The sequence below is a fragment of the Pygoscelis adeliae genome, unplaced genomic scaffold, assembly GCF_000699105.1.
Source record: "Pygoscelis adeliae isolate BGI_AS28 unplaced genomic scaffold, ASM69910v1 Scaffold216, whole genome shotgun sequence".
NCBI classification, from domain to species: Eukaryota; Metazoa; Chordata; class Aves; order Sphenisciformes; family Spheniscidae; genus Pygoscelis; species Pygoscelis adeliae.
This window is the reverse complement of record NW_008825073.1, coordinates 2,503,265-2,530,852: the sequence shown is the minus strand read 5'-3', so window position 1 is coordinate 2,530,852 and position 27,588 is coordinate 2,503,265. Positions and strand designations below refer to the sequence as shown.

The 27,588-nt window shown below is 39.0% G+C and overlaps 1 protein-coding gene across 1 annotated transcript in view; it reads left to right on the top strand.

Moving 5' to 3' along the window:
• The window catches only part of DACH2 (dachshund family transcription factor 2), a 170,231-nt gene that overhangs the window by 1,741 nt on the left and 140,902 nt on the right, over nucleotides 1-27,588 (top strand). Inside the window, exons 3-4 of the mRNA XM_009326650.1 lie at nucleotides 2,180-2,430; nucleotides 16,315-16,430. Of these exons, the coding sequence (XP_009324925.1) occupies nucleotides 2,180-2,430; nucleotides 16,315-16,430 (367 nt within the window). The remainder of the gene's footprint in view (nucleotides 1-2,179; nucleotides 2,431-16,314; nucleotides 16,431-27,588) is intronic.

The window sequence follows — 27,588 nt, the reverse complement described above, 5'->3', positions numbered from 1 at the left end:
TGTCCTGGCTGTGTCCCCTCCCAGCTTCTTGTGCACCTCCAGCCTTCTCAGTCGGTAGAGCATGGGAAGCTGAAAAGTCCTTGACTAGTGTAAGCACTGCTCAGCAACAACTAAAACATCGGTGTGTTATCAACATTGTTCTCATCCTAAATCCAAAACACAGCACTGTACCAGCTGCTAGGAAGGAAATAAACTCTATCCCAGCTGAAACCAGGACAACATCTTACGTTTTCTCTGTCTTCTCGAAGCCAAATTAAATGTTGGTTGTTCAAACTGAGGGAAGCAGAAGTGGATGCTAGTAAGTTAGCACGTACCACATAATTTTTGGAAGAGACAAACCTTTCAGTCTGAAGGGAGTTCTTTTTAAAAAACCAACAGCAGGTATGACTTGTCTGACAAACCATTGTATCAAGTCTAGGAAATACTTTATTTGAGGAAACCCCTGAACTTGTGAATAGCTCGTGCTACTTCTCAGTGCCCTGAACTGATTTTGGCTTTTTCTGTAGTTTGATGCTTCCAGTTTTTCTCATTGTGTATGACAGAATTTAGATGATTTAAAAAAAGGCATTTACAGAATGATATTGTGTTTCTCTGTCAGTGGCAAACCAGTTGTAACTGTGGTGAGAAGGGTTTGTGGGTGTATCTTTTCTCTCTGGGGAGCTGTCGATAGAAAAGCAGACAAACTTTTGGTTAGAGAAGTACTTCTTCAAGTCAGATACAAAAAACAAAGTAGTATTTGAAGCTAGCTATGAGTTGAAAATAATTATTCTCACTTGGATTAGAGCTGTGTCTGTTAGACCACCTGGGAGGGAAAGGGTAAACGTTACTGATAGAGCAGAGGGAATATTACTAGGAAGGGAAAGAGAGTGATTATGTAATCTATGAGGGGAGGGAATGAGACCTGCTGCTCACAGACTGCAACAGTGTGAGGTCAGGGAGGAATTAGATATCATGAAACCGGTGTCTTTATTGAATCTATGTTTTTGGTAGCCAGCTGAGTTACAGATTCTAGTTGAAACATACTCCTTCTCATACAATCAACTCTGAGGTTGGCCAAGTTAAGAATCAGAGTGCAGCATGGTTTGTTTACACAATCGTTTCAATCATCTGCTACTATAAAGAGTTTTAATCAGGTGAAGTTTTTGTGTGTCTGTGTGTGCATATGTGTGCGCAAAATACGGCAAGTTTCTAGCATTACTGCTGGGTAAATCTTGCTTAACATAATTGATATTACTACTCTAGTTTTATACTGAGGTAACAGAGAGAAAAATTCAATTGTAAATCTCTTGTGTATTGAGATATTCCTCTCCTGCCTCTTCTCCAGCTTCAGCTCCCTTTGCTGGCCCATGAAGCTGTTCATAGTAGTGACAGTCCTGATGTGATGCTTCGAGAAAATTCTCACCTTTTTCAAGAGCCATGTGGCAGTATTGGGATAAATGGTGCAGATGGACCAAGGTTTCACCTCAGATGCAAATTAAGTTTATTAGCGTATCATTTTAATCAGGGTTTGGGCAGATTCAAAATCACCTTGGAGGGCAAGATCCCTGATTTCTTTTGGAGAGGTTTTAACTTCGAGAACTGTTTGTTAGGCTTTAAGCTCTGTTCCTAAGCCTGTTACTAAAGTCAGAATCTCCGAGGTCAGGAGACTGACGGACGTGGTACCTACCAACCACCATCACAGCCTTTCTCAAATACCCTGCTACTCCTTACAAAAGCTGCCTTTTTATTCCATATTATTGAGGCATTTACTCCTTCATAATAATATTACTAACTTTTCTGTCTGGAAAAAATGACTACAGGTACTTTCCTTAAATTAATTCAGTCACATGAAATTTTTTAAAAGGTGAATACAATTCTTCTCTTTAGAGGGTTTTTTTTTCCTTTTTTTTTTTAAATTTATTTCAGTGTTGCATGTTTGAATATCCCTGGTACAAGCAGAGGCAATACCGTGTACCTTGGGTTTTAAGTCACTTCCAGGAGAAGTGATGTGAATATTTGTTGGACAAGCTGCAGAATTTACTGTTTAGAGTTTATCTTCATACGAAGTTTCTTTTTTCTAGAAGAAAGCTTTTGAAAAAAAAAAAAAGCACAGGGTTGGTTTGTTTGCTCTTGTATGTTTATAGTTAAAATTAAGGCTTTCTAATGTTCTTGCACTAAACCTATATCCTTTGGTTATTAGCTGAAGACTAGCTTGCCGTGTCCAGCAGCGCAGCCCCTGGTGTGCCACCACGCGGGTCAGGGTAAGGACGGGGAGATCACATTTCCACAGAGGTGCCGCCATCTTTGCCAACGGGCCCAGCTGTGCCCTGCGGAGGGGCTGCTGTGGAGCCGGAGAGAACCGGCTGGAACCAGCCGTGTCCAGCACGGGGCAGCCCCTGATCGCTCCTCACAGAGGCCCCTGCAGCCCCCCCGCTACCCAAACCTGGACATGTAAGCCCAATACATACAGGGCCTCAGAAGCATTATACTCTGATTTACTGCCAAAAATATTAAGATGTTATTTGTTCAGTGTGTAACTCCACGCATGTGGAGAAAATTTCTGAGTGTGCCCTTCAAAGTAGGGGGAAAAGGCAAGAAAATACTCAGTGGCTCAAAAAAGAAACTTGACAATACCAGCAATGAAGGTTGATGATTTGATTTTATTTTTTTTAATAGTAGAAAAAAAATCATTGCAGGTTTGATTACTGGAAAAAAGTTAAGAATGCAGTGGATAATACATCACTTAAGGTCTTTAAAATGAAAACTAGATGGCCCTCCCAAAGCTATGCAGTAGTTCATCTAGAAAGTGTGACCCGAATCTGGATTATACGCTCGGGAGGGAACATTTTTTTTTAGCTCGCAGGGAGAGGAGTCCTTTTAAGTCTCTAAAAACTAGAATCATGGCTGGGATTTAGCCGGAAGATCAGACACTGGACTTGCACTGGTATCAATCCTTGATGCCACAGAGCAATCTACCAAACCATCGTCTGAAGACATGTCAAGGAGCAAGAGGAGGGGTAGCCAGTTACTGAGAACATCCCCACGAGTTCATACAGTAGCAGGGATTGCTCTTCAAATGTGGGCAGGTACTTACTGTATTTGGTAGTTTCCCCTTGGAGTCCTCACTAGATGCTTGTATTTCCAGAAGCTGTGAACAGTTTAATTTCATACTGTTCCACAATCACCAGCTAACTAAAGGGTATTTTCTGTGTTGCGAAGGTTAACCCCCAGATGTTTACTTCTGGATACAATCACCTAATCACAGGGGCTCCTTTTGATTGCCGTGAACAATTCTTCCTTTCAACATGGACATAGGTGGAAAGGGTAATATAGAGGACTGTTTCTATGTTCTTTGATTTATTATTCTTTGAAAGATGAATTTCTGTTTTCTAACTTTGAAGACTCTTTGCAAAATTGTGAACGCACTGAAACTTGTAATGCAGACATTAAAAACAGTTAAAGCAACAGTAGTTTCCCATTGCATCGAAGGTGAATTGCTATGAAAATATTGTACCACCACACTACAATATACCACTGTTACAGAGTTAGCCATCATCTCATGTGGGTTATGTGATACTCGGTGCTGTAAATACATCAAGTGCTTGTTATTAGGTTTCTGTCAATAAATAATAGGCTTAAACAGTCACATTTTTTACAAGTTTCGTTGAGTTGAATCTTATTGAGATACAGCTCAGTGGAAAACAGCAGTATTTCAAAAACCTTTCTTTGTAATAATGTTCCCCTAAATTGGCATTGAATTCAGATATAGGTCAGAAGAAAAACTTGCAAGGATCTGATATAATTCAGATGCATGTGACATATCATGAGTATTTGTAATAGATGGTGATTCCCTGCTTGCAAAGTATCCATGCAAATATTTGCAGAAGTATGTGTGTGGCAACTATAAAATAGTGCTTGAAAAAAATTGGTGCTGAATTAACTGAGATGAAAGCAGATTTATAGCTCCTCAGTGTAATGGCATAGCTTTGCACTAGGCTGGACTGTACGCTGCAATATGTGATGTTCAGCTACATTAATGAAAGTAAGTTTCCTCCTGCCCCTTCTCATTCAATTTTCAGTTCAATACTTTTTTTGTCTTTGGGACAAATCCTGAAGATTTTACACAGATAACTTTCTCATTCAAGTATTTTCTTCATAGGTGAGATTGAGACGGTTCATTGTCACCATGTGGTCCTCACACATTCCTTATCCCAAGAGACAGCCCATGATTCAGTCCCGCAGTCCTGGTTTTGGGACCTGTGTCTTCAAGGAGTGATGGCTGGTTCTGAGCGATATCCTCCAGCCCAGAAATTGAGCTGTCAGTCGGGGAAGGAAGCCCATCAGGCTCTGAACAGACACGCAGTGAATAGCGGCAGGTAACAGAGACCTCTGTGGTCCTGTGCGGTTGTCCATAGGCTGGGTTTGAGGCTTACTGAAAGAGAATTACTGACACTTTCTGTGGCTCTTTGAGGAAGGCGAGTCATTAAGGGCTTGCCCATGTAAAATCTTTATTCTGTCTATGTCTTTGCCAACATCAGCTGTAGTCTGTTTGGAGTGGAGCTGTGTGTGTTCCCATGCTGACCCCGGTGCCTGCCTTGACATCTATTTACATCAGTGCTGAGCTTCCACATACAGGTGGAATAATCCTAAAAACGTTTTCAGTGGCTTTCTTCTACATACTGAATAGTCAGCATTTTAGGAAAATTGCTAGAATGCAAATTACATAATAATATTGCCTATAATTTCCAGCGGTTCACAGCTTTCACTGAATTCAAAATCCAAGTAGAACTATCTGGGTAGCTGAGCCGAGGTTTGCGAGGCTCATTATATATTTGGCAACATTGCTGGCACTTTCACGTTTGGTTTAGCTGGACATCTTGGGTGAGTGTTGGTTTGACAACAAATCTGTAATTTAAATTTGTGGTTCTGGGCATGTAGTTAGTGGCACGATTCCAGCACCGACAGGCCCCCTCCTGTTAGGTTTAATCTAGGTAGAGTGGGTAACAATAGTAGTAAAGACACAGCAGCAGGAACTTTGTCCCACTGGGTATGATCTCAAGTTGCTACATGAACTGTATTTTATCCGTGCCACTGCATCTTCGCTGCTGCAGTTACTAATTTAATGTAGTTATATTAAATTAGTGTGTGTATATGTACACGTGCTGTAGTCATGCTTTCAATTTCATTATTGACATACCCTTGAACTGAGCTGGTGCAGTGTGTTACATAGATAGGCCTTTCATCTTGTCTGCAGCTGTGAATCGCCACAATTTTGAAATTTGGTGATTTACTTCCTTTTTCCTGTGACAAATGTTATTTGATAGGAAAAAAATAAGGAATGTTGAGGCACTTTTGTATCTGCAGGCACAGTCACAAGTAATTCAGAAAGAGCTATTTAAAGTTTTAAATCTCAGTGTACTAAAAATCCTTTTTTGGTTTGAAACTTATTTTGAAGTGCCTGACTTCAGAAATAAGCAGTTAAACTTTCTTAAGTAAGAACCAATCACTTGTTCTCTATGGCAACTAGACTATAGTAACATTTGAATACTAGGAATTCAGGTAATTTTTCTGACTGTAGACCCAAACTGAAGTTTTAAATAAAAAACCTAATCAGTAAATAACCAAAAAGTCCTGTAGACCTTGGTGGGGATAAATCTGTAAGACACGTGTCTGTGAACGGAATAGTTTTACAAAGAATGTTATCTGGTATTGACTCTTTTACGATCTTAGGTTTTTAAGATAGTACTCTAGCATGGCTTTTTAATATATCTGTTTAAGAAACTTATAGAAAGCTCATTTAAATTCTGTATTATCTTTTTGCACAGTTAAAAGCAAGTAGTCCTGAATTTGTGATCTTTTTTTAAGTGAGGCAGACTGCATTGAGATATATTGAGACAATAATGTTTTGAAAAAAAAAAAAACCCACCTATAAATTAGATAATTTTATACTTCTCTGTACTGCTTCATTATTTTTCCAGATAGCTTTATTGAGGATGTTTTAATGAATCAGACCCACTTTTTTTTTTTAACTAAAATAAAAGTCTTTAATTCTGTTGCAGTATCTGAAGACCTCTTTATGTAGTAAGCAGAGAAATGCCCACCCTGTCTCATACAGTAGCTAGACTAAGACCACAGATAACTCCTAGTGATAACTCTCAATCACAATTACTGCAGAAGGAGACTTCTGCTTCTGCACTTCTCATAGTTCTTAGTGCTTGTTCATTTTTTCTTTTCTGAGAAGCTTCTAAACGTATGTATCAACTAATTAGAGAATCTCAGCTTTCAGTTGTGAAACTTTGGGGGAAAAAAACAACACCACACTCTTCAGTCTCTCCTGGCCCTTTCTAGAGAAGAAAAGCTTAGAACTGTGATTTTTTTTCAAACTCAGAGATGACAAAATTAAAAGCCAAATAAAAATGTGCAAAATGGAACTTTAAAAACATTAGGATTTTATTTATTCTCATGATTTCAGGGTCATGATTTGCGAACATTTGGGGTTAGAATTACTGTAACTAGGTCAAGTAAATGAAGTATAAAATAGCTCCACAGTTATACTTTCTGTCAGGTGAGTAGTCAACCCTTAAATTGTCCATTCCATCACCTTTCTTTCTTTGACAAAGAAAAAATTCAATGAATCTTTATCAAGAAGATGTCAACACTGGTATTACTAATAGGAGATATATTTGGACTCAGTTGTGGAAAATGTGGAAACTAAGAATTTGCTGTGGGCTAAGAAAGGAAGAATAAAGCACAGTGCATTGCATCTCCTCTCCCTGGGCAGGTAGCTTTCTCTGGCTAGTCAGGGGAGCCAGTGCTCCCAGGAGCTACAAGGAGAGCTGGCATCTAGAAAATAAATATACAGGTGTAATTTAGAGAGTGATAGAATAGAGGGTTTCTCTGCTCCCCAGAAGATCTTCAGGTGGCCCCCTGAGGAACACGCAGGGTAAAGGGACTTGGCTTACCTGACTCCCTTGCTTGTTATCCAGGGGAGCCAGCTTGCTGCTGTTTGGTGTCTTGCCCTCACACCATATATATGTCTGCCAGGAGTAATACTACTGGCAAGGTTGTCTGTAAGTCCTGTGCAATTTGTAGAACGTTACATATGTAGAAATTTTGGGAAGAGCAGTCTCTGTTTTAAAAGTGTCATGTGACTTCCTTTTAAGCAAACTAGAAAAATATAGTCCACAGGAAAATGCAAGTTTAGAAACAAACATACTGGAAAACGACACAGAGACGATGGTTACTGTTCAAACTGGAAGCATGTCCTGAGTGTGGGGGCTGCTTTCAGTTTGGTTCAGGGACTTCAGTAATTGCTTGGCTGATGAAAAAAAAGAATAAAATGCTTATTAAACTTCAAGACAGTGCCAAGGTGGTAGGGGTTTCATGCACACTGGGGAATGGCATTAGGATGCAAAATGATGTTGACAAAATGGAGAACTTGTCTTAAATAGGATTCAGTTCGAGAAGGACAGGTGCGGTGTAAGAAAAAACTAAAGAGGGTCAAGTTACATTATTTCTACATGTAATCCGGGGATGAGGTATGTACCTTTGCTATTTGTAGCACATGTTCAGGGAGTCTGAAGATCATGGATGTAAACACTAAGTCTACAGATTCCATCTGTACGTATGAAACCTCACAAAGGCAAAATACGACGAGTTCTCAAAAAATACAGTGTCTGTAAAGCAGGAAAATATAAGTTATTTTCCATGTCTGCTGAGTAGATGGCAAAAAGTACCTTGCTTAAATTAAACAGAGGAGAACTAGGTTAGATGTCAGCCCCCTTTCCCCCACAAGCCTTTCCTAACAGGAAGGCTAGCCTAAACGTTGGTGTGGATTTGCCTAGGGATGTTGGGAAATCTCCAGCACCGAGTGTTTTCAGAGGCAGGCTAGACTAACATTTATCAGGAATTATTTGAGAGTACTTGATCCTGCCTTGGGGCAGAGGTGGAGGGAGCAGGTGACCTTTTGAGGCCTATTTCAGCTTTATGATTCTGCGAGTGAAGCCAGCAGTACTGACACCCCAAACAGTAGTGCTGCTGCTCTTGAATTTTGCTGTTGCGTCATACTCTGAAGAGTCTGACTGATGGCTTCTGTCATATGCAGTGCTATAAAGCATTGGGATAACTGGAATTGGTCTACTTAGCAAAAAAACCCCAGTATCCAGCTGGATGTGTGGTGGTTTAGTTTATTTCTGCTGTGTTGTATTCTCAGGCATCTGTATGAGTGACGAAACTTGGGCTGTTGCTGAAGGTCTGTAAGAAAGATTATGGCAGTAAGTCCAGAAGGTTAAGACTTGGGGAGGATTTTAGGCGCCGCTGGTGCTGTGCTGAATGTCCTCTACTCCACCACCTGCCTGTCCTGCCAGCCCCTGGGACAGGAGCAGGCAAGGTTACTCAGAGACCACCTTTCCTCATCCTGTCAGCCACCCCACACCATCCCCAGGGAATGGAGGTGAAGGAGGAGGCAGAAAGCATTTGGCAGGTGGCCGTCTCAGCCCACGTGCTCAGGCATTGCTCAGGCATCCCCTCCTCTCCTTATTAGGAGGTATAAAAAGTCATAGTAGGAGTATGAAAAGTCATAGTAGGAGTTAGCACTGGAGCTGCTCTCAGTGGGGTGGGGAGCTCCCAAAAAAATGTAGAGACGAGACCAGGACCAGAAGATAACTGGGAATTTGGCAGGAGGTGGAGGATGGGAGGGAAGCACTTAAAGGTAGCTAGGATCTGAAAGGCAGAAGTGATGTGATGGATGGGTTAAGAGCAGAAACTCAGAAATATTCAGAAAATTGGACAATGGTCAAATGCGGGAGAGAGGGATTGGAAGAAGTGGACTGGGTGGGATGGGAACAGGATTGGTATGAAAATCAAGGAAAAGATTAGGTACTGGGTGGGTAGCTGTGTGGCTGAGAGGCCTTCATCCCCTAAGGACCAAAACTCACTGCAGCAATTTCAGGAGAGTAACTGTATGTGGACCTTGGTGACAGGCTTGGTGAATCATGCTTCCAACTCCTCCATGTCACTGTTGACCGCACTGGTAGAAGCTGAATGGAGTGGAGTTCATAGGTGCTAAAGTGCTCCTGGCCTGGAAGAAAGAGATTCCTCCAGGTCAGGAGTACTTGGGACTACTTTGCAGCAGATCTGCCCCGAGGCAACCCATTTTACCAGCCTGGACTTTGGAGTTGGACCCAATTTAGATGTCTGTGCATGAGAAACCATCTGTGGGCTATGAGCTGGGATACCCGAAGACTGTGTGTTAAAAGTGGCCGTGTAGATGAGGGTCAGCTGGTGCAATTGTTCGCTTGCTGTCACTGCTGCGTACACAGCTGGTGTTGATGGGGACGTTTCTGAACTAACCGATCTGGTTCTTGATAAGGGAAGTATATGTGCTGTTATTCAGATCTGTATTGGACTTTTACTAATCCGTGATTTTTAGGAAGAACACAATGATAATGTGCTGCTTTCCATTCTTAATGGTAAAGTTAATAAAGATGTAATATTCCACTGTAGTCCCGGCTCTGAACAATTCAGTTGTATTAAGGAGTCTTTTTTTCTAACAGTAACACCAATTTGTAATGACAGAAAAAAATTTCAGATTTGTGATGCTTTAGGAACAAACTTCCGCTGACCTTTTCACTGAGGCTGATGTTGAGGACCTTCCTCACTGAAAAACCCTGGAGAATTGAGTGGGAAGATTTTGTTTTGGAGTGTCAGAGCTTTTCTCCACAATCTCCTTCTGTCTGCTGAAGTGAGAAGGGAGTGCAGTGAGCCCGCGGAAGATGAGCCGTGGTTCTCCTCGTGCCAGTGTGGGCACTCTTTTATGAGAGTTGCCATAGGGACCAGGTTCTAGTTATCAGCTCAACCAACTTCATGTATGATTAATGTTAATTGCCCATTTTGCATGGATGGCTTTTTTCTGTTGCCTTTGATGTGGCTGGGGATCCAATGTCCTGCAATGGTTAGACAAGTGATCAGTTTGCCAGCGCTGAGAGGAGACAGAATCAGGTTGCTGTGAGGTCAGAGTTTGCTTCTCTTCTTAAACACTGAAGGGTCAAGTAGAGTTTAACTACCATTGGCATCTTTGAAATGTAATAAATGCCAAAGCGAGGAGATTATTTTAAATCCATGCTACAACTAAAAATCTTAGGGTAATAAAAGGAAATAATTTTAACTCAAGTTATCAAGATGTTATGTTTATTGGTAAAGGCTTCAAAGAGTACCTTTCACAATCTCCAGGAGGTATTTCATGATCTTTGAGGAGAGCAAAATTTTAATTTGTGGTTCCTGTTCCAGTTTCAGGAAAGCAACTAAGATTGTGGGGGTTTCATGGATTTTTTTTTTTTTTTAAACTTCTGAGTACTTGCACCAGTTACTGCCACTATTATCAGAGCAGTTTACACAGCAAGTCATATAGTACTTCTATATTTCTCCTTTAAGCCTAATAAAATAAGTTGCTGTTGAAGAAAACTGAGATACACGTGAGAGCTTCCTAAATCACAAGTCTAGCATATTTTTATACCAAATAGCTCAAGCCTCATGGAATCAATAATTAATTTATTAACTGGATATCTTTTGAAACAACAAAATCAGCAGTCCTTGCTAGACTGTCTACTGCCAATTCGTAAATAGTTGATGACAAAAATGAAAAGTGTAGAAGTAAAATTCAAATCTTAACGATCAAAGTATCGGGTACCTCATCTATCACAACTTGGAATAAATATATCACAGAATGTGTCATATCTCATTGACACTGCAAGACTTAATGCTTTCCCTTGTTATCTAGCTAACTGCCAAGTCTACAACGTTTATAGGCTGCTAAGAGAATATGCTGGTGGTAATCCACTTCAGTTGCAGAAATATGAAGTACTGTTGAAATAGATTTCTACTTGGTTTATTCTTTGCTCTCAAGGGGATAGGATACTATTTCAGTTCCTCTAAAGAAGCCCAGAGAATGAAAAGCAAAACATCAGGATAAATTATGCTAAATGGTGGACTAGACCCCAGAGGAAATCATGCTTCTGTGGTACAGTATTTCTCCATTTATTTTACAAATGTTAGATCTAATGTTAATTTTGTAAAGGGAAAGCATTCAAAGATTCATCTGATCCTTTTAATAATAGTTTTAGCGTTATAGTGTTATTTGTCAAACTCATACCATCATAACTTACTTTTCTAGTTTTGACAGACCATTCATACAGAAAATATTTTGGGCTACTAATACATAACATTTTATTTCACAAAACACAAATAACCTAGTAATTAAACTCCAAAGCTTAACAAATAATTGCCAGCAAGCAATTACCATTCAATTAAAGAGTAATTACATGGTTATTTGTGCCCTGTAAAATAAAGCATTACTGAAATCAGTAACGCAATCAATATTTTAGCAGAAACAGGATGCTGCCGTGATGGACCTTTCAACCTGTGCTGATTAAATTGTCATCCAAATAACAGTTTCCTAGTTAAATCACCACATGTTTATTTGTCTTGATTAATATGCAAATTCACTTCTGATTCTAGTAAATCTCCTATATTTAAAAGCACAGGAGTAGAGCGCTATCATACATCAACAGTGATGTGCTGTATGTTTCCACTGATTAATTACATTTTACAAAGTGTTGATGAATTTGTGGATTTTATGAAATATAGCTGTATATAATGAGTGTAGGATAGAGTTATAAAAGATGGAGGTGATCAGTAATTTTAACAAAATCACAAAAATAGCCTTGTACTATGTTTTGATTCAAGTGAAAAATCCTTGGGATGCCTAGGGAACATATAAAACTTTGAGAGGAAAAATAATAAAATTAGCTCTCAACAGGAGTGGAAAATAAAGGAAAAACAGACATTAATGAACGATTTCTCAACATACTACTAGATAGATTTTAACTGCGAAATATACTGCTTAAAATGTAATTTAATCTGTGGCAAATTTAATTCCAAACAAAACACAAAAATGAACAACATTCAGATTAGCTCATTTTTTTCTTAGTGATTTTGCGGGGGTGGAGTGGAGAGGATGACAAGAATGACTATAAAACCACAGTGTAAACACAGGTAAAAAACCAAAACCTCCAGTCATGTTCACTTTCAAGTTGCTGATGACCCGAGGGCTATTTGGTTTTGGTTTCGGTTTTGGTTTTGAGAGATCCTGATAGAATTTTCATCAGTATAGACTTTGAGCTGGTCAATTGATTTGCATTTATTTAGTAAAATGAATACGATTACTAAATTTATTAATGAGAAATGGTGTCGTGCTTCTCTTTTAGTCTCCATGGTTTTCACTTGTGACCATAACTCTTGTACTTTAAAATGTTTTTAAAATATAATCTATAAACTAGCAGTTTCTAACTAAAGTAACATCTAATTTAGAATTGAGTCATTTTCCATTCACAAAGGCCTGTTAATGACAAATATAAAATTTATGTATAGATTTTAGACTCTCAGAGAAACACATTTAAAATTGTTTGAAGCTGATCATTCCTGTTTATGCTTCCTTTGTTATCAATGAGGAAAAGATTTTTCTACACTTATTAAATATATAACTTTCTTGAATGAGATAAAGGAAAAGGTGTAGAAGAAAATGCAATAAAAGAGCAGGGTGACAAAAGATTAGGAGAAATAATATTCAATAAAGTTAATATTTATATGCTAATGCTTTTAGCACTTATGCTAATACTTACATAATCACAAATGATGTCTTACTCTCCCCAAATGATAATTCTGCTTGCCTTATGATTTCTGTTCAAGGCACGTATTAGCAATTTTCTCTGAATTGTGAGGGTTAGATACGTTTTAAATAGTAAACGTGAAATTTGTTGAAATTCTAGACTTCATGAGACGATAGGAAGCATACTAGGTACTGGGAGTGTTGAGACAGACCAGTGAGACTTCATTGCTTGGTGATGCCAGCCCTAGCCCTGACAGCAGCATGTTCACAACATCACATAAAATTTTTGAATCTACTAATGTCTTTGCTTCCTTTGTGTATATCTTATTAAAAAATAAGATTTAAAGCAAATATTTGTGTCCTGTCTCCATGAAATTTCTGGCTTCATGTTTAAACAAAAAAGCCAGAAAATTTCTTTCTGGCCAAAACGGGACTGGAAGCGTTTGGATTCAGGTATGCTGCCGAGGTGCTTTCTGTGAGTTCTGCTGTCCTCCCAAGCAAAAGATCTTGGTTCACCGTAGGTGACATGGTCTCTGGTCATCTCCAGGCAATCTAGCTGGAAGTGCGATGTATCTGCTGCAGACTCTGCAGTAGCATATCAGAGTGCTGGGTGGCTCTTCGCTTCAGTTCCCTGGTTCAGAACCAGACGTACAGCATTAACGGTGTTCATAGGTAAACTACAGAACACGGTGTTAAAGACCCAAAGTGTTCTTTTGCAGGTGTTGTATGAATGACAGTCAGTCAGCTGTAAGTATAGCATCCAGCCTTGAGTTTTTCATTTAAAAGCTAACATTAAATTAGAGACAAAGGACTTCGATTTTATTTGAACAGGTTCAGCTGGGAACAATTCCGTTCAAATTATTATGGCTATGGCTGTATAACACCAGAATCTGGCCCCTCGCAGTTACTGCTTTATAGTAATATTCACTAAAAGGCTGTGAGTGGGTTAGAAGTATGCTTTCTTTTTTTCTTCAGTCTATCAAACCCCTTCCACAAAAGGACCACAGTCCCAAAGACACCAAAACCCAGAGAAAACAGTGCTGTGTTTTCCCAACGGTGCTTGCCTTACTTGTGTAAGTAGGCAAGTTATAAATGCAGTCAGTGAGACTCGGAAAGGGAGCTGAGTAAGTTTTGGTGTGAACTTCTCTTTCATCACCTCCTAAAACTTTTTTTTTTTTTTTAATCCTGGGCATTCTGTCAGTGCATAACCACAGATTGGAGAGTTTCACTTCTGCTTGTAGTATATGCTGGGAAACACCTCAAGGTCTGATCTGGTAAACCTGTGGGCTAGGAGTTGTCTACTCAGAGTCCACAGAGTCATCAAACTAAACTGCTGTCTGTGCAAAAACTGCATAACCAGGAGCGAAACTCCATTGTCTTCCCTCCTCTCCCTCTGAAAACCCAAATCATAAATAAAATGTCTCTTTCATAAAATCTTTTAAAACACTTTAATTTAAAAAATATTTTTCTTAGATTACTATCAACATATGGAGTTTTATGCAAAAGATTTGTTAGTATTTGAGCTTGAGAAGAGAATGTTTTGTAGTTTTGTTGATTGAGCTCTTCTGCTGGAGGAAGCTGCTAATTTTAGCCGTTTTTTAATATTTTTTTTTTTTGAGACAGTGAGTGCCAACTAAGCACTTACACATGCATGTGTATAAGCACAGACTTCTGTAAATCAAAAGAGCAACAATTCCTTTTTGTTTAAAACCCCCACATAGCAGCCTAATACTGTCTGTTAGACAATATTCTTGTGCGGTGGATGATTGCAGCTGGTGATTTTAATAGAGAATGCATGCGTGCATCTAACTTCCTGTGAAACTCAAATACTCTTATTTTAGGTTTTCTTTATTACAGCCTAGTGAGTCTGGGCTTTTGTAGTAGGCTTTACTACATAGCCATCATAGTATGATAAACAACTTAAAGCATAAAAAAGAAAAATGGAAGAAGTACTGAATAAAATGAAATACAAAATGGACAAACCCGAAGCTAAAAAGAGGGGGGAATAGTTTCATAGAGATAAAATAATAAACCCAAAAAATGATTTTGTGCTACTTTGATGTACAGTAAAACAAAATAACACAAGCACACTGTGAAAAATGAACAGGTTAATGGTACCTCTGTGTAGTGTTGCTGGAAGTTGTCTTCATTTAAACGCAGAGTTTGTCTTACAGTGATGGAAGGCTTTGCCACTGCAAGTTGATAGAATGGAGTTTAACTTAAATTTCTTTGTGAACTAGAAGTCATTTTGGAAATGCTTTCTATTCAAACCTCATTCATCGTTGCAGCTTAGTTATTTTATACAATGTTTCGCTATATTTTGTCAAAAGCTCTATTATTCAACAGAGTAAAATTTGTTTTGACCGAAGAGAAGCAGCAATACTTTTCAAACATGAGGAGGCTGCATTTTTATTAGCTGGCTTGGGGAAGAGTTGATTCAAGTGGATTTTTTTGGTCTGTAAATCTCTGTATTATGATGGCAGCTGTGTAGGATGATTTCATGTACACACACTGACGTAAGGGATAAATGTGGTAGTTGGAAACACTAGTTAAACGTAACAGATCTGTTAACGGACCTTTAACATTTTGGATTAAAAACTGCAATCGTAATTCGTAAGCTGGTCAAGGGACGGTGAGATTTTTGACAGGTTGGGCTAACATTCTTGGTTTAACTTATCTGTAATAATTAAAAACACCAGTTAATCCGTAAAGATAAGTAGTCAGTTTTGGAAAAGCTCAGTGTTAAATTATTGCTGCGTCTTCAGAAGTAGGCAGTTACCTGCCGTGATTCAGAAGGCGAGGTTTAAGATTATGTTGCATTCGGGGTTTCAACTTCTCATATTAAGGCAGCACAACTTTCAGTTTTCTGTGGTGTAGGTGCGTGGCATAGACTTTGGGGCAGTTCAAGCTGTGACCCCTCTCCACTAGCCACCTCTGAGGTCATGGAAGCCCTGGATAATGGAAAAGCTTGACTAGTGTGTGGGTAGTAGAGGTACATGTAGATGTGCCTTCTGTGAAGCAGCCTGGTCAGCCAGGCTGAGATGCCTGGTCAGCCCTGAGCTGGTTTGTAGCGGTGGCTGGAAGCAGCGTGGCTGTATTCATCCAGCACGGGGTCTGAGCTAATAAATCCTGGTGTACCCAGCCTGAATAGCTCTGGTGTCCCTATAGTCATTGCATCGTTAATCCACAACCCATATAAGGTACAGCTTGTGAACTGAGTAGTGCATCTAGTTGCATTTTCAAGACTTTACGCGAGTTACGCATGCATGTGAATTTCTTGAGCTCCATTTTACAGACAGTAATATTAAGAAAAAGATATTAATTAGTGAAGTGATGGTACAATAGTGCTAGAAATATGGATTGCTTTCTTTTTGGTCTTGTGGTGCAGATTTAAAAAAAATAATCTTAGCTTCAGTCATTTATGTGACTTTGAGCTCATGACTGTGTTAACTATAGGTGCTGTTTGGCAGTTTATTGTTAGTTCATTTGAAACCTATACAGTTCTTGTATGTTTAATCAACTTATTTTTTTCTTTTTTCCTAGGCAAGAATTTCTAATATATTTTTGTGTATCATGGATGGTTCATGTATTTTATACAAATCAATGCCATGTGTAGTAAGCAAATATTACAAAAAGAAAATGCGTTTTCATTTATCCTCTTATTTCATCAGCTCACGTCCAGGAAGACCCCCCAAGCGTTCACTAGGAGTTGCTATACAAGAAAATGCACGTCTTCTGCCCCATGGAGTTCCAGGCCTCTTATCACCAGGACTTATCTCTCCGACAGGTAATAAAATCCATCAGATGATCAGCCTCATCTCTTCATACTGCACAGCAGTTAAAATAAACTAATATTGATCTAACTGCCTTGTCCTTCAGGGCTTTTTCAAGCTTTACCAGAGGTTACGTTATTGGATTTTTTGAGCGTTCATGAAAACTAGGTTTTGTTGCTGCAGTGACTGAAATCTAATGGATTTGTAATTTAGTTCTTTATTAATTGTAATTTCCTTACAGGAAATTCCATTAAATGTGTTATTTTAGTAAAAGAAAAAAACATGAGAAAATGAACTATTGTCTCAGAGAGCCCTGTAGCATGCATTTCTTCCTTTCAAATGCATGTGTATTTTAGTTCTCATGGGATATGAACAGCGTGGCTAATGCGTATTGTATTGTAACATCATTAATGTATGCTGGGAAGATAGAGAAATGCTTGTAAGAATTACAGAAGAAACACTTGAAAAGCAGATAAGTCCGCATTGCCACAGTGGATTGTACTTTAATAATCTGCATTCAGTATCATAATATGGAAAAAACTAGCATGAAAATATGTGAAATTATAAGCAACCCCTAAACATAATTTAGTGTATCGTATTTTATTTCACTTCATTAATTTATTAATAGAGTTTAAATTAAATCTTGTGCTATCCTGATGAGTGTTTTAATATTTTATTAATTGTTGTGTGCTAAAGGTAAGTTTATTTTGGTAATAAAGCTACATTAACAGACTATATTCATAAAAGTAATTGTTTAAATATTCAACAGACTTAGCAGTTTTAGGATTACTGTCAAAGTCCAGTCTAAATATACTTTATCTCCATAACAACCAAACTTAGAGAAGTGTTTAGCAGAATTTAAAGTCATAGAACATCTTACAGGAAAAGCAGAATTTTAAAAAAATGATTGATAGGAGTATAGTGACTTCTGTCTTGATCTTGCAGATTACTCTGCTTGCAGAACCTATTGCACTTCAACTGAGTGCCTCGGCGGGTCTCAGTGTTCAGGGGAGTAACAAAGCTGAGATCTTTAATTTCTCCTACAACTCCAAGTGTCACGAGGACTTCGCAGTGAACCAATAACCTTTATCACTGTGGAAGTGGGAACGAACATTCTTAAGCAATAGTCATGGTAACCTTAACTGAAGTAGTTAATAAAGTATGAAAGCATTTTGCTAGAGCCAGGCACCACAGTTGAGCTAGTGCAACTTCATGTACTGTTCATATATGTGGCAGGGATCAAGAACTGTGTTTTTCCTCTTGTGAGCAGTTTATAAATGAGGGGTTTTTTTCTTAGCTCTGTCGTGTTCTCAGCTCAGGAATTTCATGGATTTGGTGTTGTTTATGTTATTACCAATAGACAGGAAAGCACAAGAGGCACCTTGCATTGATAATGTCTTGTCAGAAATCCAGAATGTTCCATATTACTTTTCCACCCTGTGTGTGTTTGCAAATAGGACATCAAATTATGCAGACTACCATATTGCTTTAAATTGGAAAATATTTTAGGATGCAGTGTGCTGAGTATGCACAGTAAAATTGTATCATAGGCACATTCTGTGTCTCAGATATTTTGAGTATCACAGAGTTTGAGTAAAATTTTTTAAGTTGAATTTCTAGACTGTTGTAAGTTGTTTGGAGGCTGAAGTGATGACTGGGATACATCCCACTTTATTTAGCACGCGGAGGGTTGCATGAGAAGATTGGCCCCAGGGGGCTGTCTTTCAGCCGAGCCCAGGGTAGCCACCTCTCTGACCTTGGGAGCCGCCTGTGAAAACCTCTGCATGACCAAGCGCCAAAAGTCACAGACAATGTGCCTCAAGCAGCTGAAAGGGAGTTTTGCAAGCAGCTTGTAGGCGGGAGAAAATGCACATTTCCAGAGCATCGCAGTGTCGTTGAGGGCCCTGGATGAGACAGGTCCCTGCGGCAGGGCAGCTCCACGCTGATGGCCTCTGTAGTCTTGTCGCTCAGGAATTAGAGCTCCTGAAGTTTTTGAGTTGTTTTATCTTGTTCATAAAGAACGAACAGCGTAAAAGTTGGGGGAATCGCTGGGTAAGGAAAGGTACCAAAAGAGCCACTTGTAAACTCAATGGGGATTTGAGCTGTTGTAAACTTGATGGAGCACTCAGGATATGAAGTCTCCACTAGCTTTATTTATACCTATTTACACTTAATTACTGACTGCTTTGCTCTGGTTGCCTTCAACACTTTTGCAATTGGATTCTTTCCTTTTGGCTGAACTAAGAACAAAATGCGTTTTAACGCTTCTCACAGAATAGAGGTTTTTCTTCCAGACTTCTGAGTGGTGGATAATAGACTGGAATAAAAATTGCAGGTATATTAACATGTTGTCTACTGGCTAAGTTTTAATTTGGTTATTTGTTGTCTCACTTGCATACAATTTACTCTGGTTCTGACAGTTTTGGCCTACAGAATTTGTCGGTAAAACTGAACCTCTTTCCAGCCCCTGGCTGCCCCCTGCTCAGTGACCTGCCAGCTTGGCGGAGGCTTTCTGCTTGGAGCGCTCTCTGCTCCCATGTGGTGTTTCAGACGGCTGTGGGAGGGGAGCAGGGCTAGGGCTGGCGCAGAGACTGAGGAGAGTTTGCAGCATGGTAGGGCTGGATCCATCCCTTCCAGTAGAGCGGATGCTGATATGGAGGCAAGAATGACTCTTTACATCTTGGTGACTTCTCTGGTTACCTGTTTCCTCTAACTGCAGTGTAATTGCCCGAAGCATTTCTTTTGGACTTGTCTACTCCTTGATAAATCCCTGTGTCTGATCTCGCCCATTCTTCCTACACCACAGATACACAAACAGTTATGTTAATCTGCCTACATTGTTCTAAAAAAATAAAATCACACTCACTCTTCTTATGTGGCTACCTCATTTTCTAATGTGTCCAACTTAGCATTCTTCTTCAGATAAGCTCATTTTAGTAACAGACTCCACATCAGCAAATGCAGCATGATTCATCCATCCATTGCATTTTTCAGTTTTACCTCCTCTATAGTCTTCGGTCAAGTTAAAGTAAAGGAGTTTGCGTCCAGGCGTGCTGTTGGTTAGATGGATAGCTCTCAAGAAGTTGCTGTTCTGGCTGCAGAGCTCTCAGATCTGTCTGTAGAGGGTATTACGGAGTGATGATTAGTAACTTCCTGCAGACTTGAGTGAGCCATCTGTGTTTCCACTCCTTGAAATGTGCTGTTATTTTCATCACCCATTTGGTTTGTGTCAGCTCAGTTTACATGGTCATTTTCACATAATAAACAGGTAGTTAAATTAGACATACTGCATTTCCCAGTGCAGAGCGTAATTTTTTTACCTCTTGGCAAAGTGGACTGAAACTGCTCTTACGTATAAGTAATTTGTGAAGGAGCTATAAGTGAAGCCTTGACCTTTTTAAATATTTGTAGGTAGCTTCCACCTTTGGGGAATGGAAACATTTGTGTTACAATGAGACTAGAGCAGCAGGGTGGCTAGAACTGCTGTGATTGAGAAAGATGAAGTGGTGTGTCTGGGGTGCATGCCACTGGGAAGGGCTTGTGTAAACAGCACAACAACCATGCCCAAACTGCATCCTTCAAGAGGTGATATTTAAGTACTGTCCATTTTACCTTAACTTAGGAGAAACTGTTTTTCTTCTTGTGTTCATGTAGGAAATGTGGAAATGAGCATGGTGCCCTTGCCTGCTGTGAGGGCAAAGGAAAAATCCTGCATGTCACAGAGGGATGGTCATCAAAGGCTCGGTTCTTCAAACAATGCAGTGTGATGAAGTGACATTAACAAAAAAAGGCTTTACGTCCTATTAATGTACAAGTCTTTGTCATCAGTGTATCTTAACAAGACAGTTGGGACTTATTTATGGAATAGATTTTCAAGGAATTTTTAGGGTCTGAAGCAGTAGTTGCTGTGTGGAGAGAAGCTGCAATCCATTATATGATTTAAGCCAGTAGTTTAGAAAACTGTTGATACGGAATAAAGCTGAAAGAATACTTGGGTCTTTTGATAGTTGTCCGTGCCAACTTCAGTCCTCCCACCCTTCATTTAGGTCATCCCCAAAAAAGGTTAGAAAACCACTATATGAACTCCTCGTTGCAATTTTTCTCTATTCAATTTGTAGAATGGCTGCTATTATTTCAATAAAACCATTTTGGGGGCTGCTCTATCTTGATTTCAAGGTATTGGAGAGGGCTCCTGAAAAAAATCATCCTGCCACTAGAACTTTGTTAGATTGTGGTACAGGGCACAAACCTGCTTTCTGGGGCAGGTTTTTTTTTTGTCAAGTGGTAGGATGGGCATTTCTCTTACTGCACATGGGCTGGGAATCCCACAGCTGAAGCTGATGGTGTGCTGGGAGGTCTGGTGAGGCCGGGTGCCAGGAAGATGGACACAAGCCTGTTCAAAACATCTCTGCCTTTTTATATTGCTGAGATTCGCTGTCGGGAGCTGTGGGCAGCCTGGTAGGCCTAATACGGTGTACGTTGGCAGGGTATGGGCAGTATAGGTCAGCGGATAGATTGCAGATTTAGGGCTGAGGGCTGCCGAGTCCTCAGTGCAGGAGACGGGAGGAAGCCTGACTGATGGCCAGTTGTGTGTTAGAAAAGGAAAACGATGAATTTTCAAATGGATACTCAATTTTGGTGGCCTTTGCTGGATGCAAGGTGGGAGGATTTAGAATTTCAGAGGTTAGACCTAGAGATTCACCCCCAGTTGATTGTTGGAATGTACCGTGTGCAGAGGCTGTGGCCAGTGCTGCCACAAGCAGGCAGGATGTCCGAGGCCCTCCCTGGTGTTAATACCTCCTGATTAAACCTGCTGCCAGCATCTATCATCAGGTCTCTGCTGTTTCCTTACATTGGTCTGCCCAGGTGACAGAAGCAAACCACCTGCATTTCCAAATGTGTAAGATAAACCGCTATTTTCATTACCAGCTACATTAGTTTCACCTCCCTTGAAGTGATCCTTTTTTATTTCATAAACAGACAGTTAGGATAGACACTGTCTCATTAGCTGTTTGTGTAGAGTTTTTAAGAATGTAATAAAATACTGACCTGTTTGTACAGATACAAATACTTTTTCAGTATAGTTTTGTCTTACTAATAGTTAAGAGAAGCTGTTGTGAACAGAATAGTTTCATGTAATTAATATTTTAGTGAAATTAATATTTTAATAGCTATACCAAGTCTCATCATTGTGGGACTCAAATAAATAAATAGAGTAGCTCAACAGGAGTATGATAACTTAATGTGTTACTTCAATTCAGCAGTGATAGCAGCAGCCACTTAGTCTTTCTACAGAAAAGAGAGGATAAAACAGTATTTACTGCAGTCTTCAGGCACTTTAATTTGGTGTATCCTTGTTAGAGAAATGAATGAGACTAGAGGCTTTCGAGGTCTTTGGTATCCAGTTGCTGTTTATCAAAGTGGGCACACGGTCAGCCAGCACAGCTCCGCTGATGCGCAGAGCTGCCTGCAGGAACTCCCTGGTGCCATCGACCCCATGGATTGTCTCCGAATTTCCATCTGAGACTGGTGCTGCTCCAGTGTCCACAAGCCTCTCCAGCCTGAGGAACTGTAAGATGTGCTCAGGGTCAGAAGAGCGGAGCCGCGGGAGCAGCGAGGATGTTCCCTTACGGAGGGGCGCAGTGGGGCTGGAGGCAGCGAATATGCTCCGCGTGTAACATTGTCTCAGAGACTGGGGTTGCCAAAACCAGGCTCTGAAGGTTTACGTCTCTGTATTGTAAAGCCTGCTTCCAAGAAGAGCTGTTATTTGAAGAATAAGCATTCACTCAGGGTCACTTTACAGAACATCTATTGACCGATTTCACCTCTTGGGGTGTTTGATGTAGGGCTGCTGTGGCTGGCAGCTGCTGGCAGGAGTCCTGGAGCCTCCGAGAGCAGGGAGCAGATGATTGTAGCATTAAGGGAACCCTTTGCTTTCTCAGCACACTTAACTGAACGTTTTTGTATGTTTACATCCTATTTCTGTGGCTCATTTCACTGTTTACAATTATCCTTTTTTTTTTTCAGTTGTTATAGATGTCATTTTAAAGTTCCATTTATAATGAGAAACATATGCATGACTTTGTCATTGTTGGCATTACCTGGCTGGGTAGAAAATATTATTTTTAATCAAAGGCAAACATACTGATTAAGGATGCCACAACACTCCTCTGCCTATGGGGAGCGTTAACAGTTTATAAATTGTTCTTGGTGACAATTCAGTAGTGAATTACTTTGATATATATGGCTAATAAATTAATATGATTAAGTTAATGAGTAGTACAAGTGTTGCCAAACTCCACTCGTTGGGCTTTTAATGCTGCTCCACATTTGCAGCTCTAGCTTCCCCCTGTGGTGAGAGGATCAGTGCTACCTACGCACTGTCATTGTGATAAATGGCATATCCCACAGTGCCCTGCACTCCATCTGGTGTGTCCCCAAAATGAGAAATATTTTATACAAATCACACACTCAGAAGCTCAAAGGACTGTAGAAAGATCTATTTTTTCAAACAATAATAAAAATGCATACATCTCTTTAGCAACTCTTCATTTTTACTGTCATAATGAATGCATATAGCTTTGGGAAATGAAAGCTCGTGTGAGTAACATAGGAAGGTTATCCACTGCACAGTATAGCTGACAAATAAGTTACATGCTCACTCTTTTATTTTATCGTGAAATGTTCTCAGATAAAAAATGGTGTTAGAACATCTATTTAACTGGATTTTAAAATTAAAGACCATGTATGCCGCATGATTGAGTACCACCCCATCTCATGCCAGCAAATTTCTATGCTGAAGGGAGCATGAATTTGAGTGAATGAGGAATGCAGGATCATATCATTACTCTTTAAAATACAGCCATTCAATAGAGTTCTGATAATCTAAAAACTTCACTTGGTGACTATGAGTCACTCGGTTCCTCTCTTTCCTTTTCTCTTTTAATATTATCTTTCTTTAGGGATCCATTTTTAGTGTCTGCTTTATCTGGGTGGGACATTACATTTTTGATAAATGAATAGTTAAAGCTGTTGAGAATTTACTGAATGGTTAACCTTGTTATAAATTGAATTTACACATAGCCTCAGCTACTAATTATTGTCCGAGAAGTGTGAAACTCAGAAATATACTCATTTTTAAGCATTTGCACAATTATTTTTTTAAAATTTGATCCTGCCGAGTTCCTACATCTTTTGAGATGACAAAGTTCAACCAAAATGGTCACACCGAGAGAATTAAGACTGTATTGTCTTGACACTTAGGGCAGGTCTATGCTGAATTTATCTTGATTTGCAGATGGAAGGGAACCATTTGAAAAAGTTGGCCCAACTATCACAGAGCTAAAAAAATCAGTACGTTTTCATCTCTCTGTTTTTATAATCAATGACATTCTTTCCTACTAGCTTTTCTGTTAGCCCGGTGTCTGAAGGCGTTGAGGTCTATAATGATCATAATACCTGTCTGCTGCTCTCTGTCACATCTTTAACTGACTTTGAAACTGTTTTAGCTCTTTTAAGACATCGTTAAGAAATGCCTTAAAGTAAAAAATAGTATCAGGAGGTATGAAAGATTTATCTTCAGCGTGCTCTGTTTTCCGGAGGACTGTTTTGGCAATAACAACACTATTGTAATTGAACAGTGTTTGTTAGGTTTTATTTTCCTTTACAATAACATGAAAAAGTCAAACAAATAGTTACAGTCTGAAATGTTTTCCATTCAGTACCTTTAACCAGAATCACAGCAAGTGTATTTAAATGCGTAAGAGTGTTTGTGTAAGAATCCCAGCCTGACTGCATATTGTATGGTCTTGCGTTTTAATATAGGAAGCTGTTTTTTGGATTCACTGAAGTGATATTGTCATTGAAGAATTTTTACATTCATGCTAATGGAGAATGGCTTATTGATTTAGCTGGTTACAAGGCTCGTCAAATGCACTGTAGGGTGATAATCCTCTGGTAGGCAAATCAAGCATCTGCAGATTCTGGACTGTTACCTTGGGTGACATAAGGCCTATTCATGATTCTCCATTTAAAAAGAAGCATATTTCATGCTAACAGTAGAAACTGGAATATTGTGGCATACAATACTCAGAGACAAGGAGTGTAGATCCTCACTGATACCTCTACTCTGCTTTAGATTTATCCAGCAGTATTTCAGAAGACCTGTTAAACTCGAGATACCTGCACACACTTGAATTTTTATTCCTATGACTTTGAGAGGTAACTGTGTATAACTGTTTAAATAGATACAATTGTAACTGGCTGGATAATACATCTCTGGTTGCAGAAAACTGTTGATCCATCATCTATTTGCAATGCTAAAATCTACTGCATTTACATAAATAATGTTGTCTTAATATGCAGCATTCAGATCTATATTAGATTTGAGTCGTGTGGTTTCCTAAAGGAAAGCTTTGTAAGGCTGTATTTTGGCAAAATTCTTGGTGTAACAACACTGGTGCAAATTGTTCAGAAAAAATAGGGAATAAATCTGACTGGATTAAAAAGTAAGCATGTTGTACTATACTTAAATGCAAGTATTTCCACAGTTACAGTTCTGGTCAGGTATTAAGTACTTTTAATGTAATTTAATAGCTGTTGTGCTTCGGTACTTGTCATACAGACCTCTGGGGTCCTCAACAAGTGAAATACTTAAGTATGTTTTTAAGATTAAGCAAACAAATAATCCCATTGATTTGGATTGGATTACTTGTTTGCTTAAACATAGGTGTTCTGCTACTTACTATAGTGTTTTGGAGAACATGTTCTATAAGGATTCTTCTGCAAAACTGTGAATTCAGTAAGTGCCTATGTCAAACCAATACTCCCTTTTGATTGTCCTAGTGGTCTTCATTCTTCTACTGTCTTGTGTGGACTAGGGTTTGTGAAAAGAAGCAACATGTTTTTTGAAAAAAGTTGGAAAAAATTTTAATGAAATGGGCGCTGATTGGGAAGTCACCCGAAAGATGACAGTTATTTGTTCTTTCTTGGCCACACTGAGCAGCTCAGAGTGATGGGAGTGGCTTGCACTTGGAGTCCAAGGTGATAGATAAAATCCTGCTGGTCTGAGGATGATGATTTGCAAAATGCTGGTTCTAGTTCTCCCTCCTGGAAATATTTCTCCTGGAGTTGAGGCAGTGATAACAAATAGTAGAAATGTTCATTCGCTGCTGATTTCTGGATTAGCCTTTGCATCGGTTTTGCAGAGGGGAGACCTTGCTATGCTGAAAGCAAGGGGGTAAAGATGTTCAAACTAGGCAAAGAATGCTCTTTGTGATCAGGAGGGCACAATTTGAGTCTGTCTATGTAAAGTAGTGAAAAACTGCCCTGGTAATCCGAGAGAGATTTTGGCATATTTTTTATGTGTGTGCAGAAAATTGAGAGAAGCAAGTTTAGCAGTGAAGGCTGCCTCACTGTCCTTTCTGGAGAAGCTGCTTGTATAGCTGATCTCCCAAGGAGCAAACCTTTGCTACGTAGCAAGTACAGCGGCTGCAGTTGGTGTTTCCTCCTGCACAAGAAGAATGTGTTCTTCTTTCAGCCCTTCCCAAGTAATAAAACATGATGCCAAGTGCTGGCAACAAACTAGGATTCATGATGAAAAGGAAACATCTCTTACTGAGCATTTTGAAGAGGCGCACATTTTTATTTTGGAGCTAGCATAACTAAAATAGATTTCATTGTCTGATCGTTCTCATTAAGTGACTGGGACCATATTAAGATTTCACTGGAAATGTATTTGTATTGTATAAACTATTTCATCACAGTCAGCATTAATTGGTGTAAAGAAAAACAAGCTGACTTAATTGAGTATAGTATTATACACCATCCTTTTGCTGAAGAGAGAGACCTCTTCAGTTTGCAGAGAGGCGTGCTGATAGCAACTGGCGTTGCTGCTACTGTGTTGTACCTATTTTAAAAATAAATGTAGGACCGGAGTTCTGGAGGATTCAGTCTAGAAACTGAATTAATCCTGAAAATCCTTTGCGAAGAAAAATAATTCCTAGAGCTACCAACCTCCCGTGACTTGAATATGAAAGGCTTTACTTCAGAAAGAGAAGCATTTTATATGATACATGCCTGAATGTAAATGACAGACATTTTATTAGGAAAGGAAAGCCTTTATTAATATATAATGATCTACATTGTTTTTACGTAATCTAATGAATTACAGTAAAAGCCTGAGAAATGAGCTGGAAAAGGTAGAGTACTTTCCCATGAAAGCGAGCTATGATAACCTTTTTGTAATTCTTTAACATGTTGAAAGAGTATTTCTACGCAGACTTATTAAATTAAGCAAGGTCACCTTTTCATTTTATTAACAGATTTAGTTTGCCAGATCATGGACTTTGATTCTGAAAATGTGTATGAATCACGCAGTAATGTATGTCAAGTAGAAAATGGGTTATAAAATGTTAAATCACTTTGATACACATTGTATCTTTGTTTTTACCATTTCACAATTGTAAAAAATAAAAAGCTTAATTACTGTTTTTCACATTTGCATATTGATTGGATGTGCTTTAATAATAATGATATTTCTAAGTGGATTATCTCTCCTGACTGAGGCAGTCTCAATCTAATATTTGCATAAAGGGAAGAAAATACTCTTTTCAACAGCAATATAAAATTCTGTTCTTTTGACATGCAGTATACAATCATTACTTTGAAAGGTTACCTATAAATAATAACCAGTGAAACTGGTCATACGCTTAAAGATGAGCACATACATTGCATTTATCAGTCTGACCCCAGTTCAGCAAAGCAGGAATAAAACTGACATCGTGTCATGTAAGTTGTTCATATGCATTCCCAAATCTCTGTATGTATATTATAGTCTTTTTGTATAATATATATATATGAGGAGGAAAATTATATTTAAAGCGTGTTACATAAAATTAACACAAAGTCTTGCTGTAATTGTTTATAAAGAATTTCATAATCATTTCTAATTAAGACAGAAAATGTCATTTATATTTCCAGTCTCTTGGAATTACTTTTTTTCTGTATTTGCCTCTGTCACCTCTTTTGTCTAAGTAAAAGTAATGCATAAGCTCCTTGCTGGTATATGTAACAGAACTGAGAGAACATCCCATCAGTAGCCCCGAACTTTATGTAAACAAAGGAGTTAATAGAACAGATTAGGCTGAAGGCTGCTTTGGGCGAGGGGCAGCT